Source organism: Delphinapterus leucas, chromosome 8, assembly GCF_059928025.1.
Source record: "Delphinapterus leucas isolate spDelLeu-1000000601 "Yukka" chromosome 8, BTC_Dleu_Yukka2, whole genome shotgun sequence".
Lineage (NCBI taxonomy): Eukaryota > Metazoa > Chordata > Mammalia > Artiodactyla > Monodontidae > Delphinapterus > Delphinapterus leucas.
In genome coordinates, this window is record NC_143136.1 from 55918287 (window position 1) to 55932622 (window position 14336).

Sequence of the window (14336 nt, forward strand, 5' to 3'; positions counted from 1 at the left end):
CAGCAACAAAGACCCAATACGGCCAAAAATAAAAACAAGTAAATAAATAAATTTATTTTAAAAAACTATAATTAATAAATATCTCATGAGGAAATACTTCGATTACATAAATGTTTCATACTTTTGCCCACTAATTTTTGCATCCATTGATGATTCTTTATTGTTCTTTAAACAAAACTTTAAACATTATACATGATATACTGCATACAAACTCCTTTCTATTGTACACACCAAAGGGTACTTTTCAGTGTAAAAGTAGAGTAAGTATTAAAAATCTGAAGGCAGAAGATTTTAAACACCAAGCAAGAGGTGCTAAGACTCAATTTGACTAGCAAAAGGGAATTAAGGAGGGGAACAACATGGCAAAGAGAGTGTTTTAGAAAGATCAATCTCCTGATAAATTATGGGATGGCATGGAGGAAAAAGAGATTTGAAGCAAGGAAACCATGCAAAAATTGAGTATCACTTGCTTAGGACCTGAAAGGGAAATAAGGATACAAATGAAAATATACAAATTAATATCCATTTATGAAAGTAAAAATACTGTTCTATAAAAGTTATGATTATCATTTCCCAGGTTTTCTTAAAGCTAGGAATATATGTCATTTGCATCATTCCAAATTTAATAAAAATCCATTTTCAAGCTTTCAGATTAAGCCTATAAAGCTTACTATCTGTGGTAAAAATTTTCAATAAATGGAATACTAGTTCATTAATAATAAAATACCCAAAGATGTCTGTTAAAAACCTTTAACAAGGCAAAACTATTTCAAGGATTGTCACCAAATCAGAAGCTTTCCTTTACAATGTTATTTGACACAGCACTCCCTCATCCCACCACCCACCCTATTTATTCTCTATCTTTTTACTGTGCCTTGTTTTTCTTTATAACATTTACCACCCTTTGCTACATTAAATATTTGTTTATTGTTCCGTCTCCTCCCGCCCCCACTTAATTGTATAGCACCTGAGAATAGGGATTTGTGTTTTGTTCAGTGTCTTATCTTCAATACCTAGAACAGTACCTAGCACATATTTTCACAGACCTAAAGTTTTGACATTTAGACTGCTGAAAATAATGCAGAAATTGAATAAGTGAAGTACTTCTAAAGGAGACTTTATTTTTATAAGTATACTTACCACAGACAACATACAATGTATAAGTAACTAACTACTTGTCCAAACTAAATGAAAGGCAGAAATAGCTACACTGTGTACAGATCACAATGGTGACAATTCCTGGTTTAAGTATGACTCCAAATCAGGAAAGTTACATATATTACAAGTTCTTACTCTTAGATAAGCCCTAGACATCATATTAAAGCAACACGTAGAATTCAGACTCCAATTACAGACAGACTTAAAGACATCCACAACGATAGACTTCCTAGGTATGTGTACATATGTATATATACAGATATGGTGTGTAGATATTTAAACTGTAAGATGAGAAAGCCACCCCCGCTCTATGGAATACCACATTGTCTCAAATTGCCATATTGTCTCAAAACTTACCCTCATGCAAAGAAAAACCTGAACTTTATTACCAAAAGGAAATTTACCTTAAAGTTAAATAAAGGCCTCAGTGAACTGACAACCTGTTGGGAAACAAACTATTTCCAAGAAGTTCTTATACTGGAAGATTCAACAGAACAAAATTTTAGACTTGATTTGGGCACCAATACACTATTCAAATAGATTGTTTTCTCCCTATGTATGTCACCCTCCTTCCTATCCCCAAATTCAAGTAGGATTTTTCCCTCAGATATTCCCTGCAAAGGAAAAGGATCACATCGAAGAACTGAGAGTCCATGAATGAGGCAATTTTTTGAAAAATAAAACACTCTATATAATCCTTTTATGGAATCTGAAGAGAAAAAAGGATCGGAAGATCAATAGAACTTCTTAAAAGGTAATTATGGACAGTAAGGAGCAGTACACCTGTATTCTGCTTTAAAGTTTCTGCTACAAGACGTGGATATAAAAACCATATATATAAATATAGTGCCTAAGCATCAGCAAGAGCAAAACAATAACAGAAAGCTCATCCATCCTCCATCTCAAGCCAAATCCCTAAATGAAATTAATTTCTCAAAATTTAATTATTTATATCAAAGACAATATCCATATTAAACAACTTGTTCACCAAGTTGTTATTCATCTTATTCATCATTTGAATACCGTATTTTTTAGCCCACAAGTTAACATCAACAAACTACTATTATTAGTTGCAGTAATCAGTTACGTTAAGAGTTTCTATACATCTAAATATATCGATTGATAATAATTTCATTAAGCTTTCAAATTAGCCCAAAATACATTTTCTACTGACCTCGCAAAAGGATATGTACGTACTAAATGAAGATTTAATCATCAACAAAATTAATCATTAAAACCAACCATTCAGGATGATCATATTAAGAATGATGTGACCTTTAGAAAACTCTAAAAATATAGCGATCTATATTTTTTATAGCTCATATGTTTAAAAGTACGTATTTCCAATACTAAATTTACTTAAAATTTAACAATACTAAATTAATAATACAAAGAAAAACAAGAACTTACTTGGCCATAAAACTATATCAGGAATTCGCTGAAACATTCCTTCCCTGAGCAAAAATATCTCATGAAGACAATGACCTATTTTGAGGTTTAAAAAAGAAAATGCAAAAACATCTTAAATTATAGGAAATTTACAAATTAAAAATAAATAGCACTTATATAAAGTTGCTTACCATGAGCTCTAAATACTCGATCATCTGCTTCTTGTGAATATGAAATATTAACTTCTTTAAGGTCATGAAGAAAATCTTCATTTACAATAGAAGGAGGTGTATCACTAGGATTTAAGGATGCCTAGAAAATAAAATTGGTTTTCTCTGACTTATTTTTAGAAAATAAAATTTGAATACCTATGTTACAGAGAGTGACTATAAAATGTAAATTTTTACATCCAAATTAGGACAGAAGCATAGGAAAATAACAAATAATACATATGGAAACCAACTCTGTGACAGTAACCAATTACAAATGCTCTGGTTAATCACATTCTGTAACATAACTTATAAAAGCCTATGTTTTCTCTTTTGCTTCTAGGGCCTACCTTTTCATTATTTCTAAAGATTACAATTAACGGGACTTCCCTGGCGGTCCAGTGGTTAAGAATCCCTGCTTCCACCGCAGGCGGCCAGGGTTCCATCCCTGGTCAGGGAACTAAGATCCCACATGCCGTGTGGCGTGGTCAAAAAATAAATAAATAAAATAAAATAAAAATAAAGATTACAATTAAGAACAAGGAAGATAGCAAAGTCTCAAATCTTCGATTTTAGACTAGGGACACTGGGGGAAAGATAGTTAACTTTTGCATTAACTACATTTTCACCTGTAGATAAAATTTATCATTTCCTTTTATTATTTTTAAATGATCAGCAAAAAGCCTCCCAATAAGTAATAAACCCATTTTTACAGGACTGCTTTAAAACTCACAACATAATCATAAACTTGATACTTAATTTCAACTAATAGGTAACTTGAAAAGTAAATCTTCAACTTGAAAGCTATGTGACATTGGGCAAGTCACCCAAGTTCTGCAAGCCTTGCCTTCTTCATGTGTTAAATGAGATTATCGCCATCATACAGATACCATCATACAGATTACTATTTTGTCAAGTTATTGAAAACTGAAAGGGCTCAAAACAGAAAAAAGAAGTGCATGTAAAACTGGTGAAATTTCTGAATATGGTATATAGATTGCATCAGTGTCAAAAAAGTAATCACAAATAGTCAAAAAAGGAAATAGAAGAGATCTTTAAAGAAAAGTTAAAAGAATTTGGTTTGAGAGGGATAGAAATTAGCTGTTTAGCCTAATTTAATACTAGAATAAAATGTAACTGTGGATTTATAAATAAACCAAACAAGCACTCACTGAATACCTACAGTCTTTAATAATATGTTGGATATAGTGGATAATATAGTGTAAGCCATAGTCCCTGCACTTATGCAAGTTATACTCAGTTAGAAGGACGCAGAATACCATGCCATAGCGAATAATACTAATAAATAATAAAGATTATATAAAGAAATGTTAACTATTTCATTAGTTTAATACGTATATAGTCTAAAGGATTCTAACCACCCCTGTCAGAAAAGTGATACCACATGAGCAAACTAAAATTCTCTATCACTCATATCTTAATCAAACTTTTACTTCATTTTTTTCAATCTTCAAATATTCTAAATGTTTTGTTAGTAAATGTAACATTATATTTTTATTTTAAATTATTCTATATTAATTGTAGATTACTGTCAGTTCATTACAAAACCTAAAAATAACAGCAACTTATATTTTTGTAACAAAGTTCCCTCACAGAATTCATTCATTTGAACTTCACTACTACTTGTGACACACAGGACAGACAGTTACAACTCTGAGGTTCAGAGAGGATTACAGATTTGCCAGATAAATCTCAGATAAATGCTGAGATTAGGCTCTATATCTGTGATGCTAAAAAAAATTTTTTTTTTAAAATCACCCCTAGAAAGCCTAACAAGGCTAATATGACTAGTAAACTTCTTAACAAAAAAAATAACAAATATATTAAATAACTATAACAAATTACTAAGATAAGTCTAATTAATTCGGGATTAAACACACACACACTCAGTTAAGAATATTATTAATCATTCTTATTTGCTTACTTTAGAGGTAGTTTTATGCTCCAGACTTACTCCAAGGGTATTTTGGATCCACTCTTTAAAAGTTGGCAAAACCATGCCACTAAGAGGGTACCTAAGGTACAAAGAATGTAAAACGTTAGAGTAAAGTATCTTCATTTAAGTTCAAATCTTAGATTCTATTTCTAGTAATGGTCAAGTTGTTCCTATCGAACCAACCCTCCCACATATAATGATAAGCTCTGGACAAAAACAAAACAAACAAAACCCAACTATTTGAGGGCAGTATAGATAGCCCCAAACCAGGCAAAAATAGGTGGTAAGTGAGTAAGAAGAAAACAGCCCTATATGAGTTTCCAGTTTTGTTTTATTTTTTAAACAGGCTTTAGCCTGAGGGAAAGCCCCAGCCAGTACCACAAAAAGAAAGAAGAATGCAGAAAACCTAACAGTCTTCCTGGCTGAAAGAAAAAGAGGACAGTGTTCACAGTGAACACAGCATCTGGGAAGAGTACAGAAAAATCACACAAATTCAGGAGGCAGTCAGAGGGACCTATGTATAAACTCTGTCCAAATGTCTGGCTGATCTTGAATTACACATGTATGGAGCAGACACACTAAACAGCCCAGCTAAGCTTAAAAGAACAGAACAGATAATTCAGCTGCTCACCACCAAGAAGGAAACTTGAGATGAGTCAAGTTAATTGCTTGGTTTAAAAAAAAAAAAAAGCCTCTTCAGAAGAATGTAACAGAATCCAGAGTTTCTACAACATATCATTAACAATGTCCAAGATACATTTCAAAATTACCAGACATAAACAAACAAGAAAGTGTGATCCATAATCAAGAGAAAAGGCAATTAATAAGAACCCCAAGATGGGGCTTCCCTGGTGGCGCAGTGGCTGAGAGTCCGCCTGCTGATGTAGGGGACATGGGTTTGTGCCCCAGTCCGGGAGGATCCCACATACCGCGGAGCGGCTGGGCCCGTGAGCCATGGCCGCTGAGCCTGCACGTCTGGAGGCTGTGCTCCGCAACGGGAGACGCCACAACAGTGAGAGGCCCACGTACCGCAAAAAATAAATAAATAAATAAGGTTAAATAAGTAATAAATAAGTCTGTGCTCTTAAATACTATATGATGCTGCCTCTAGTCTGATTCTTTCCTTACCATCAATCCAAGTGAGATCATTATTCTAAAATTCTTTATTAATGAATATTTATAAAATCACAGTAGCTATATTCGGTAATTTTCTTCACTATGATGTTCTTGCAACTTCTCTACTTCCCTCTCCCTGCCATGATGACAGAACAGCCAAATAAAACTATACTATATTATGGCTGCTTTATCTTTGTTTAATTTTATAAATATTTTATTTACAAAACATTGAAGTATAACATGCATACAAAAAGTAAGTGTATAGCTGAATGAATTTTTACAAAGTAAACCTCCCATGTAATCAGCATGCAGATCCAGAAATAGAACATTACCAGAACCCCAGAAATATCCCCCTTCTTGCCCCTTTCCAGGCATTATCACCTTTCCCCACACCAAAGGAACAACTATCTTGCTAACTTTATATAAATGAAATCATATAAAATGTACTTTTTGTGTCTGCTTTCTTTTGTTCAATATTATATTTGTGAGAGTCATCTATGTTTGTGTACGTAGTTGCAGTTCATTCATTTCCATGGCTTAATTCCGCTGTGTGAGTATAGCATAATTACTTTATCCATTGTATTGGTGGCAGAAAATAGAGTTGTTTACAGTTTTTGGTATGTGCAGGGACGTTCTTGAACTTGTTTTCTGAAGATCACATATCACATGTTTCAGATAGCTATATAACTAGGGTGGAAATCCTAGGCCACAGTCTATGCATATGTTTAGCTTTAGGAGGTGCTGGCAGATAGCTTTCCAAGATGTTAACAGCCAGCAATGTATAAAGAATTCTACTTATTCCACATCCTCTCCACACCTGGTATTGTAGTTATTTTCATTATGAGACATTCTATTGGTAATCTCTTGACAATATTAATTTGAATTTCACTGATTACTCAAGAAACTGAACTTCTATTCATATACCTATTGTCCATTTAGATATCCTGTTTTCAATGCCAGTTCATCTTTTACTCATTTATTATTATGTTTTTATTGATGTATAAGAATTCTCTATATATTCTGAAATCAAGGATGTATGTATTAAATATTTTCTCTCACTCTGTGATTTGTCTTTTCACTCTCTTAAAGGAGTCTTTTTTTTTTTTTTTTTTTTTTTTGCGGTACGCGGGCCTCTCACTGTTGTGGCCTCTCCCGTTGTGGAGCACAGGCTCCAGACGCGCAGGCTCAGCGGCCATGGCTCACGGGCCCAGCCGCTCCGCGGCATGTGGGATCTTCCTGGACCAGGGCACGAACCCGCATCCCCTGCATCGGCAGGCTGACTCTCAACCACTGCACCACCAGGGAAGCCCTTAAAGGAGCCTTTTGATGAAAAGAAGTTCTATATTTTAATGCTGTCTGATTCACTTTTTCCTTATACTAATGCTTTTAGTTCTCTGCTTTTTGCCTACCTCAAATTCAGAAAGACATTCTGTATATTCTTCTAGCAATTTTATAGTTTTAGCTTATGTATTTAGGTCTATAACCTATCTGGAATCGATCTCTGTATTTGGTATGAAGTAAGGTCAGAAGTAATTTTTTTCCAAGATGGCCATTTAAGTCCTCAAAGCTATTTTTATTTTTGTGTTTAATGGAGAAAAGTGTGTGTTTAAATGAAGAAAAGAAGAGATACTCTAGTAGTCACTATCTATTCCAGATCAAAGAACAATTAAACCAATACCAAAAACAAACCAGAATAGACTATATATTGGTCTTAACATCTATGTTGTACAAGTTATTTAAAATGTTCAAGGGACTTCCCTGGCGGCGCAGTGGTTAAGAATCTGCCTGCCAATTCAGGGGACACAGGTTCAAACCCTGGTGCGGGAAGATCCCACATGCTGTGGAGCAACTAAGCTTGTGCGCCACAACTATTGAGCCTGTGCTCTGGAGCCCGTGAGCCACAACTACTGAGCCCACGTGCCACAGGTACTGAAGCCTGCGCACCTAGAGCCCGTGCTCCGCAACGAGAAGCCACCTCAATGAGAAGCCCACGCACCTCAACAAAGAGTAGCCCCCACTCGCCACAACTACAGAAAGCCCATGAACAGTAACAAAGACCCAACACAGCCAAAATAAAATAAAATGTTCAAAGTGTAATACTTTTGCTCAAGATTATTTCCCACTCATTTCATCAGAGCTTAAATAACTGCAAAAGCTTTTAGCAACTAGCCTCAGAAGTTTACTTTGACTTCACAAAGATAGCCAAAGCGGCGGCGGGGGCGGGGAATCAGTGTGTAATATATAAATTCTGTACTGAAATTAAATATATTTTTATAATACAGAATTCAATATTAAAGGAGCCAGTGGTGTGCCCTATCCAAAGGAATTTTTAATTGGAAGTGACAAAAAGCACTCATTTTGTCATGTAATTTTAACAGTTACACGGCATTGGCTGAAAGGACGTCACCTCTTATGATGACTTCATATTATGTAACAAAAATACCATCTAAAATTCTCAAATAAATCTTTACATAAAGGTTAGCAAAATAAAAATAATAGTGGAATGAAAAAAATAAGTATGTTTTATTCAACGAGTTCCTCTTTTTTATATTAAAAAATCACAAGTGCTAACATTCAAACTGAAATGGAATATTTAAAGTATTATATAATAATACCTTTTTCATAAATTTAAAGAAATTGGAATGAAAGAAAGTATAAGACTCACAGCTAAAACAACTTAAGACATTCAGCATATAAAATTTTCTTCATCTTACCTGACAGTAAAAGTATAAATTCTGGGAAATTGGTTATAACACATATGCTACTATGTGTTATAATGTCCTACAAAAAGGCCAATTTGGAAATATTAGGTTTTAATCCTGGGCCCTTATATTTTAACCATACAATTACTTTGGGTCTCTGTAATATACAGGAGACTCTTAATATTCACAGAAGGATAATATTCGGACCTTTGTGAATCCCTTAATTCACAAGTAACATTACCCATAAAATAAAAAGGTAACCCCCCTTCAAGACACTTGAACCAAGAGATACAAGGTTGGTATTACTGTCATGTGCAAAAAAACTACATTCTACCATTAAGATAACCAGAATATACTTCTACATCTGAATGCACAATATTTCAGACTCTGAAGAAATATCTTATTTGGCAGAACCTCGGATTTAAGACTTTGCTCCATTATCTATAATTCCCGCATAAAATTTAACACAGTTCAAAAAGAGTTCCATGTAAGAATGAAAGCTTTTCAATTGTACTTTTTCTTGCACCTAATGCCCTGGGATTTGAAAAACAGTAAAAGAAGCTTGACTTAATCATCATAAAGCCTAGCATACTGCCAAGGGCCCCCAAAATCTCATAAAATATCATGAGGTAAAGGAGAAAACTCTGAAATCAAAAAAGTAAATGAATGGAAAAGAAACATAAGAAAAGTTAAAGGAATTGGAGGTATTTAACATAAGAAACAGCTTTGGAATGACTTGATTCTTACAGCAAAAAAATTTGGATTTACATCCAGAACTATAAATAAGCATTTATTTAACACTCATAAGACTGTACTAAGCATTGCAGGACACACAGAATTGGTATTACAATATGACTCCTGGTCTTAAGAAACTTACAACCTCGTTTAGTCAAAGCTACAAAGACATTTAATTTGTATGGTGAACATATGGGCAGGAAACATGCAACTTCTACCAGAAAGCCAAATGCCCATACGAACTGTTGAAACAGGGTGACCACTGAATAGATCTTTACCACAACTGAAGACTGGTTTGAGAACTTTAAGAAATGGTTTTTGTTATAAAATATAAGGTGAGGTCAATTTACCACCTTTCCTTAAGATCAAAGTAGACTATATTGTAGAAGATACAGAACCAGAGCAAACTTTCAAAACCCATGAAATCACTGTATAATGGAAAGAAAACTCTGTGGACATAAATACCCAAGAAGCAAGTGCACATCAGGATTTAAGGCGACTATAGACAAGGTGACTCTCACTCTGGGGCAGTGCACAGAGGCAGCAAAATATTAGTAGACACAACCATCTATTCTCAGTGAGTTCCACAATTGCTAACCAATTTAATAGCTTTTTATAGGAGGTAAAACTTTAAAAATTATGCCATTGAAAATACGAAGTACAACAAACCCAAAGAAATTCTCTCTACCTAATCATTAACTTGTGCCTTGAAAGCACCAACTAATGTATAACGCTTTTAAAGTCAAAGAATAATGACACTTTTCAAAATTTTTAATTTATAGAAATCTATATAGCATTAGCTCTGAAGTACTGCCTTCTGCTGCTTAAACCTAGGAGGACTCAATTCATCTATATATAGGAGGAATAAGAATCGCAAGATTATAAACCTAGGGATTTATAAACTGACAAATTACAAGTTTGTTCAGAAAACAGACTGTGCTCAGGGAAAAACTTACGATTTTTCCCTGACATCTGTAATAGCTTATAATTGCTTCTAATTTAATGGTTGGGTTTGAAATGCCAAAGTTACCCTCCCCAAAATATATACAGACAACCAACCACATTTGCTCATAAAATTTTTCTACCTTTTCAATGTTCTGTGGATCAAAAATAGGGGAACCCCCCATAAATTTTCACTGAGAGTCACTCTTAGTTTCTGGCACCTAAGGATTTCCCTTTCTTTCTTTCCAGCTCTGTTATTATTTCTTTCTTGTAGTATTTTATCCATGTTTTCTACCTGGTTATAGAGGGCAAAGGGTCTATATTTGTTCAGTCCACTACAATGCTGGAATAGAAAGTCTTTACAAAGAATTTCAAAAACTGGCCTTAAAATCTAATATTATTTAATACAACATGGTGAATTCATATTGTTTTCTTGTACTCATCCTTTCTAGTCACAAATTCCATTTTCTCTTTTAGGAATATCACAACCGTATTCTTACGCTTCTGCCCTTCACGTTCCTCTGGAGCAATAGGAACTTTTGTCATAGGTTAACTTTTTACAATATGACTAACTCTACTGTACCGGTGTATAGAGTGTAGAAGGCTCCTGTAAAGTGCTTCCAGAGACTGGAAAGAGAATAAAATCAATACAGTGGATGAGTATGGTACCTCATTAGCACAGTATAATAGAACGAGCACAAAAATGAAGCTTAAAACACTTGTTTTTTAATCACAATTTCCCACTGCGCAGCTGACCTCAAGTAAGCTATTTAACCTCTCTCATCCTCAATCTCCTGATTATTTCTAAGAACATATCACTACCCACTTAGGGTTATTTTAAGATAACTCAGTAGGAGCTCAATAAGTAATAGCTATTATTATCTTAAATAATATTTCTAAATGTTTTCTGATAAAAAAAATCAGAGAAATCTACTAATTCAATCATTAGCCCTAGGAAACTAGACTAGATATAGAGAAAGCTATGATCCAATTCAATCCAGTTGATTATCCTGTCTGTGGCAAGATAATGGTGCTTCTGGAAGCACCAAAATGAGAAGTGAATATTATTTAGTTATTTGGTTTCAGTTATTAAATGGTTTATGTATAACATATTTAATCCTAGAACATTTAAATTCCATTTCTGTGTTTGCAGAATTACCCTCTGGATAATGGATAATTCAGTAGGAAGCAAAGGTTACCCTTGCAGGCTCTGCCAGTCAGACGTACCCTTGTTCTCTTCCCCTCTCCCCCACTGGACTTGGACTCAGCAGTCAACAGTGCAAAGAAATGAGGCCTTTAAGAAATCCATTCTGGTTGTAGGGGCAGCAGCAGTAATCTTCCAAAGTCTAAAGTCAATGGAAAAATTCTCGAATTCTACTACAACCTGGATAAAAATCTCTCTCAAGACCACTGAATTCGCTTTGCTCTGAATTTATGCTCTCCAAACAATATATAAATTACAAATTTTGTTTTCTACATATCTTAATATCAGGAAGGGCATTAACAACTGTTCTACATCCTGAAAAAGAAATAATCTAATTATAAGTGAACACACTGGGGTTCTAATTTTCTTTTAGTATCTTATGAGTGTCACACATGTATCAGCCACTTACAATCTGATCCTCTCTGGGAAAACTGGCAAGCCAAGTGCCAGAACACCCAAAATAAGAGCCAGATTCTAAACCCATGGGTATAAGGGTTCATACACTAAGGTATAAATAATTGTGACACTTCCTATGACTAATCATTCACTTCACACACATACACTGCTAACATAAACCAATCCATAGCCTACAGTACCCTACAGAAGACAGTAGGTATCTTATGCTTTCAATGGCACAGTGCACAAGTGCCTATTTGCCCCCTCACATAAAACAAAGATGCTATAACTTCAAGGTCCAGAGAGAGAGAAAGAGAGAAATGAAGACAGTATCTAAGAAGAGAGAAAGTTGGTTTTCTAAGTTCAAAAGATTCACTTTTTCCCCCCTGAAGATTCTGTAAAGCCAATCTCTACATGACAAGTTTCTACTGTATTAGACATTATTCTATTTAAAACATAAAACACTCAATGTTTAGAACACTGGTAAATTTAATTTTAACTAGAAATTCCTTCTACCTGAATTACACAATTTCTCAACTAAGCCTCCACCAACATGCTGTCCAGTCACACTAAAGAATGGGAATGAGAATGCAGATAATTATTTTTCCTATTAAAAAGCAAATGTAGGGCTTCCCTGGTGGCGCAGTGGTTGAGAGTCCGCCTGCCGATGCAGGGAACGCGGGTTCGTGCCCCGGTCCGGGAGGATCCCACATGCCGCGGAGCGGCTGGGCCCGTTAACCATGGCCGCTGAGGCTGCGTGTCCAGAGCCTGTGCTCCGCAGGGGGAGAGGCCACAGCACTGAGAGGCCCGCATACCGCAAAAAAAAAAAAAAAAAAAAAAAAAAAAAGCAAATGTAAATTGTACACCTTCACACCTTCATTAAAATTAGTTACTAATTACCATTCCTGAGGTTTTTTTTCAGGTACGAAGTACGTTTAAGTTAAAAACAAAAATGGAATGGTTATGTTGTAAAGAAAAAGAACTTCTCCAAAGAAAACTTTTCTTGCTGATATTTCAGTATACTGATATACCATATACTTGTTTTAAAAACAAGTATATTAATGCCCAATAGATATGAAGTCAAAGTGAAATACTGGAACAGATTCATGATATACCTAATCCAATTTTTTACCTAGTCTCAATTTTTAATTTATTTTTAGAGCCACATTTAAAAATTTTGTATTTGTACTCACTGTCCTTCCAAGTTATATCAAAATTCAATAGACAAACCCAAAACACCAGCTTCAGCAGGGTCAGTGTTACTTAAAATCAATTAAGAACTCATTTTACAATTCTGTCTACATCTGGAACAGCAACAATACAAATATTCTTTAGAATTCATATCAACATTATTACCAAAAATATTTCAGAATGTGAAAGTTACCACACAAATGATCTCTCTTCATCACTTCTTCTCTAATATACCTCTCTTCATCACTTCTTCTCTAATATACCTCAGAAAACTAATTTTTAAAATACTATTTATATTCACAAGGACCTTCCATAATGTTCACCTTCCATAATAACCCAACCAAAATTATATTTCCAGTCTTAAACAAAGAGTTACTTTGAATAAGCCAATGTCATGTGGATTAGATGGTGGGTAACTGCAAACCTTTTTGGATCCTATTCAAACTACCTACAGAATGATATTATTTAGACAGAGAAATGTGAATGTGAATAATCAGATATAAAATTTCTGTTATTTGGGGGAGTATGATAATAGTATTATATGATTGATTATATTAGGTCCTTATTTTTTTAAGGGATACATATATAAATATTTAGAAGTGACATGACAATGTCAGAATTTGATACATAACAGAAAAAGAAAAGCAATTATGGCAAAATGTTAATAACTTTTAAATCAAGGGGGGAGTCATTCTATTATTCTATTTTTTTATGTATGTCTATTATTTAACATTACATTTGTTATTTATGTTTAAAATTTTTCAGAGAAAGAGAAATAAAAGGAATAAAACAAAGAAAAAACCAGTTACCTTTTCCCAGTCAACTCAACTTGTCCTTTCTTATTGAAGAAGAACCTGGAATCATTATATCCCCATCCATTCCATTTCATAACTTCTTGCCTAATAAGCAGAAAAATACACATAAATGAGATCTATACTAAACATCTCAAAACTGAACACTGCATCATTGACTATTAACTTTCACAATCATTTAACAGAAGACCTTATTCCACTAATATTATGTTGCTTTAAATAAAATGAATATATATTAAAATGTCTATACATTAATATTTCTAAATATAGAATCACTCTGATGAGCAGCACCTGCTTCACAAAGGGCTACAACCACTAAATTTAACACATTCAAAGGAAAAAGGAGGAAGAAGGAGGAAAATATTCTTAGAGTATAAATATGCTTCATTTTGCATGTTATTGAGTTTATATTATATGACAGCCTAAAATATTTTGCAACTAAAATAAAATTCACTTAACAGGAAACAAGTTTTTTCATATATTAGAAAAATCGCAATTATTAATCTTCCACTAGAATGAAAAAGA

At 34.0% G+C, this 14336-nt stretch overlaps 1 protein-coding gene across 3 annotated transcripts in view; it reads right to left on the minus strand.

Moving 5' to 3' along the window:
- Positions 1–14336, minus strand: part of AGPS (alkylglycerone phosphate synthase) — a 139479-nt gene that overhangs the window by 90158 nt on the left and 34985 nt on the right. For all 3 annotated transcript variants that reach the window (XM_022570098.2, XM_089915989.1, XM_022570097.3), the window contains exons 2-5: positions 13809–13898; positions 4702–4792; positions 2739–2859; positions 2569–2643 (exon numbers count right to left, since the gene is read on the minus strand). In XM_022570098.2, the coding sequence (XP_022425806.2) occupies positions 2569–2643; positions 2739–2859; positions 4702–4792; positions 13809–13898 (377 nt within the window). The remainder of the gene's footprint in view (positions 1–2568; positions 2644–2738; positions 2860–4701; positions 4793–13808; positions 13899–14336) is intronic.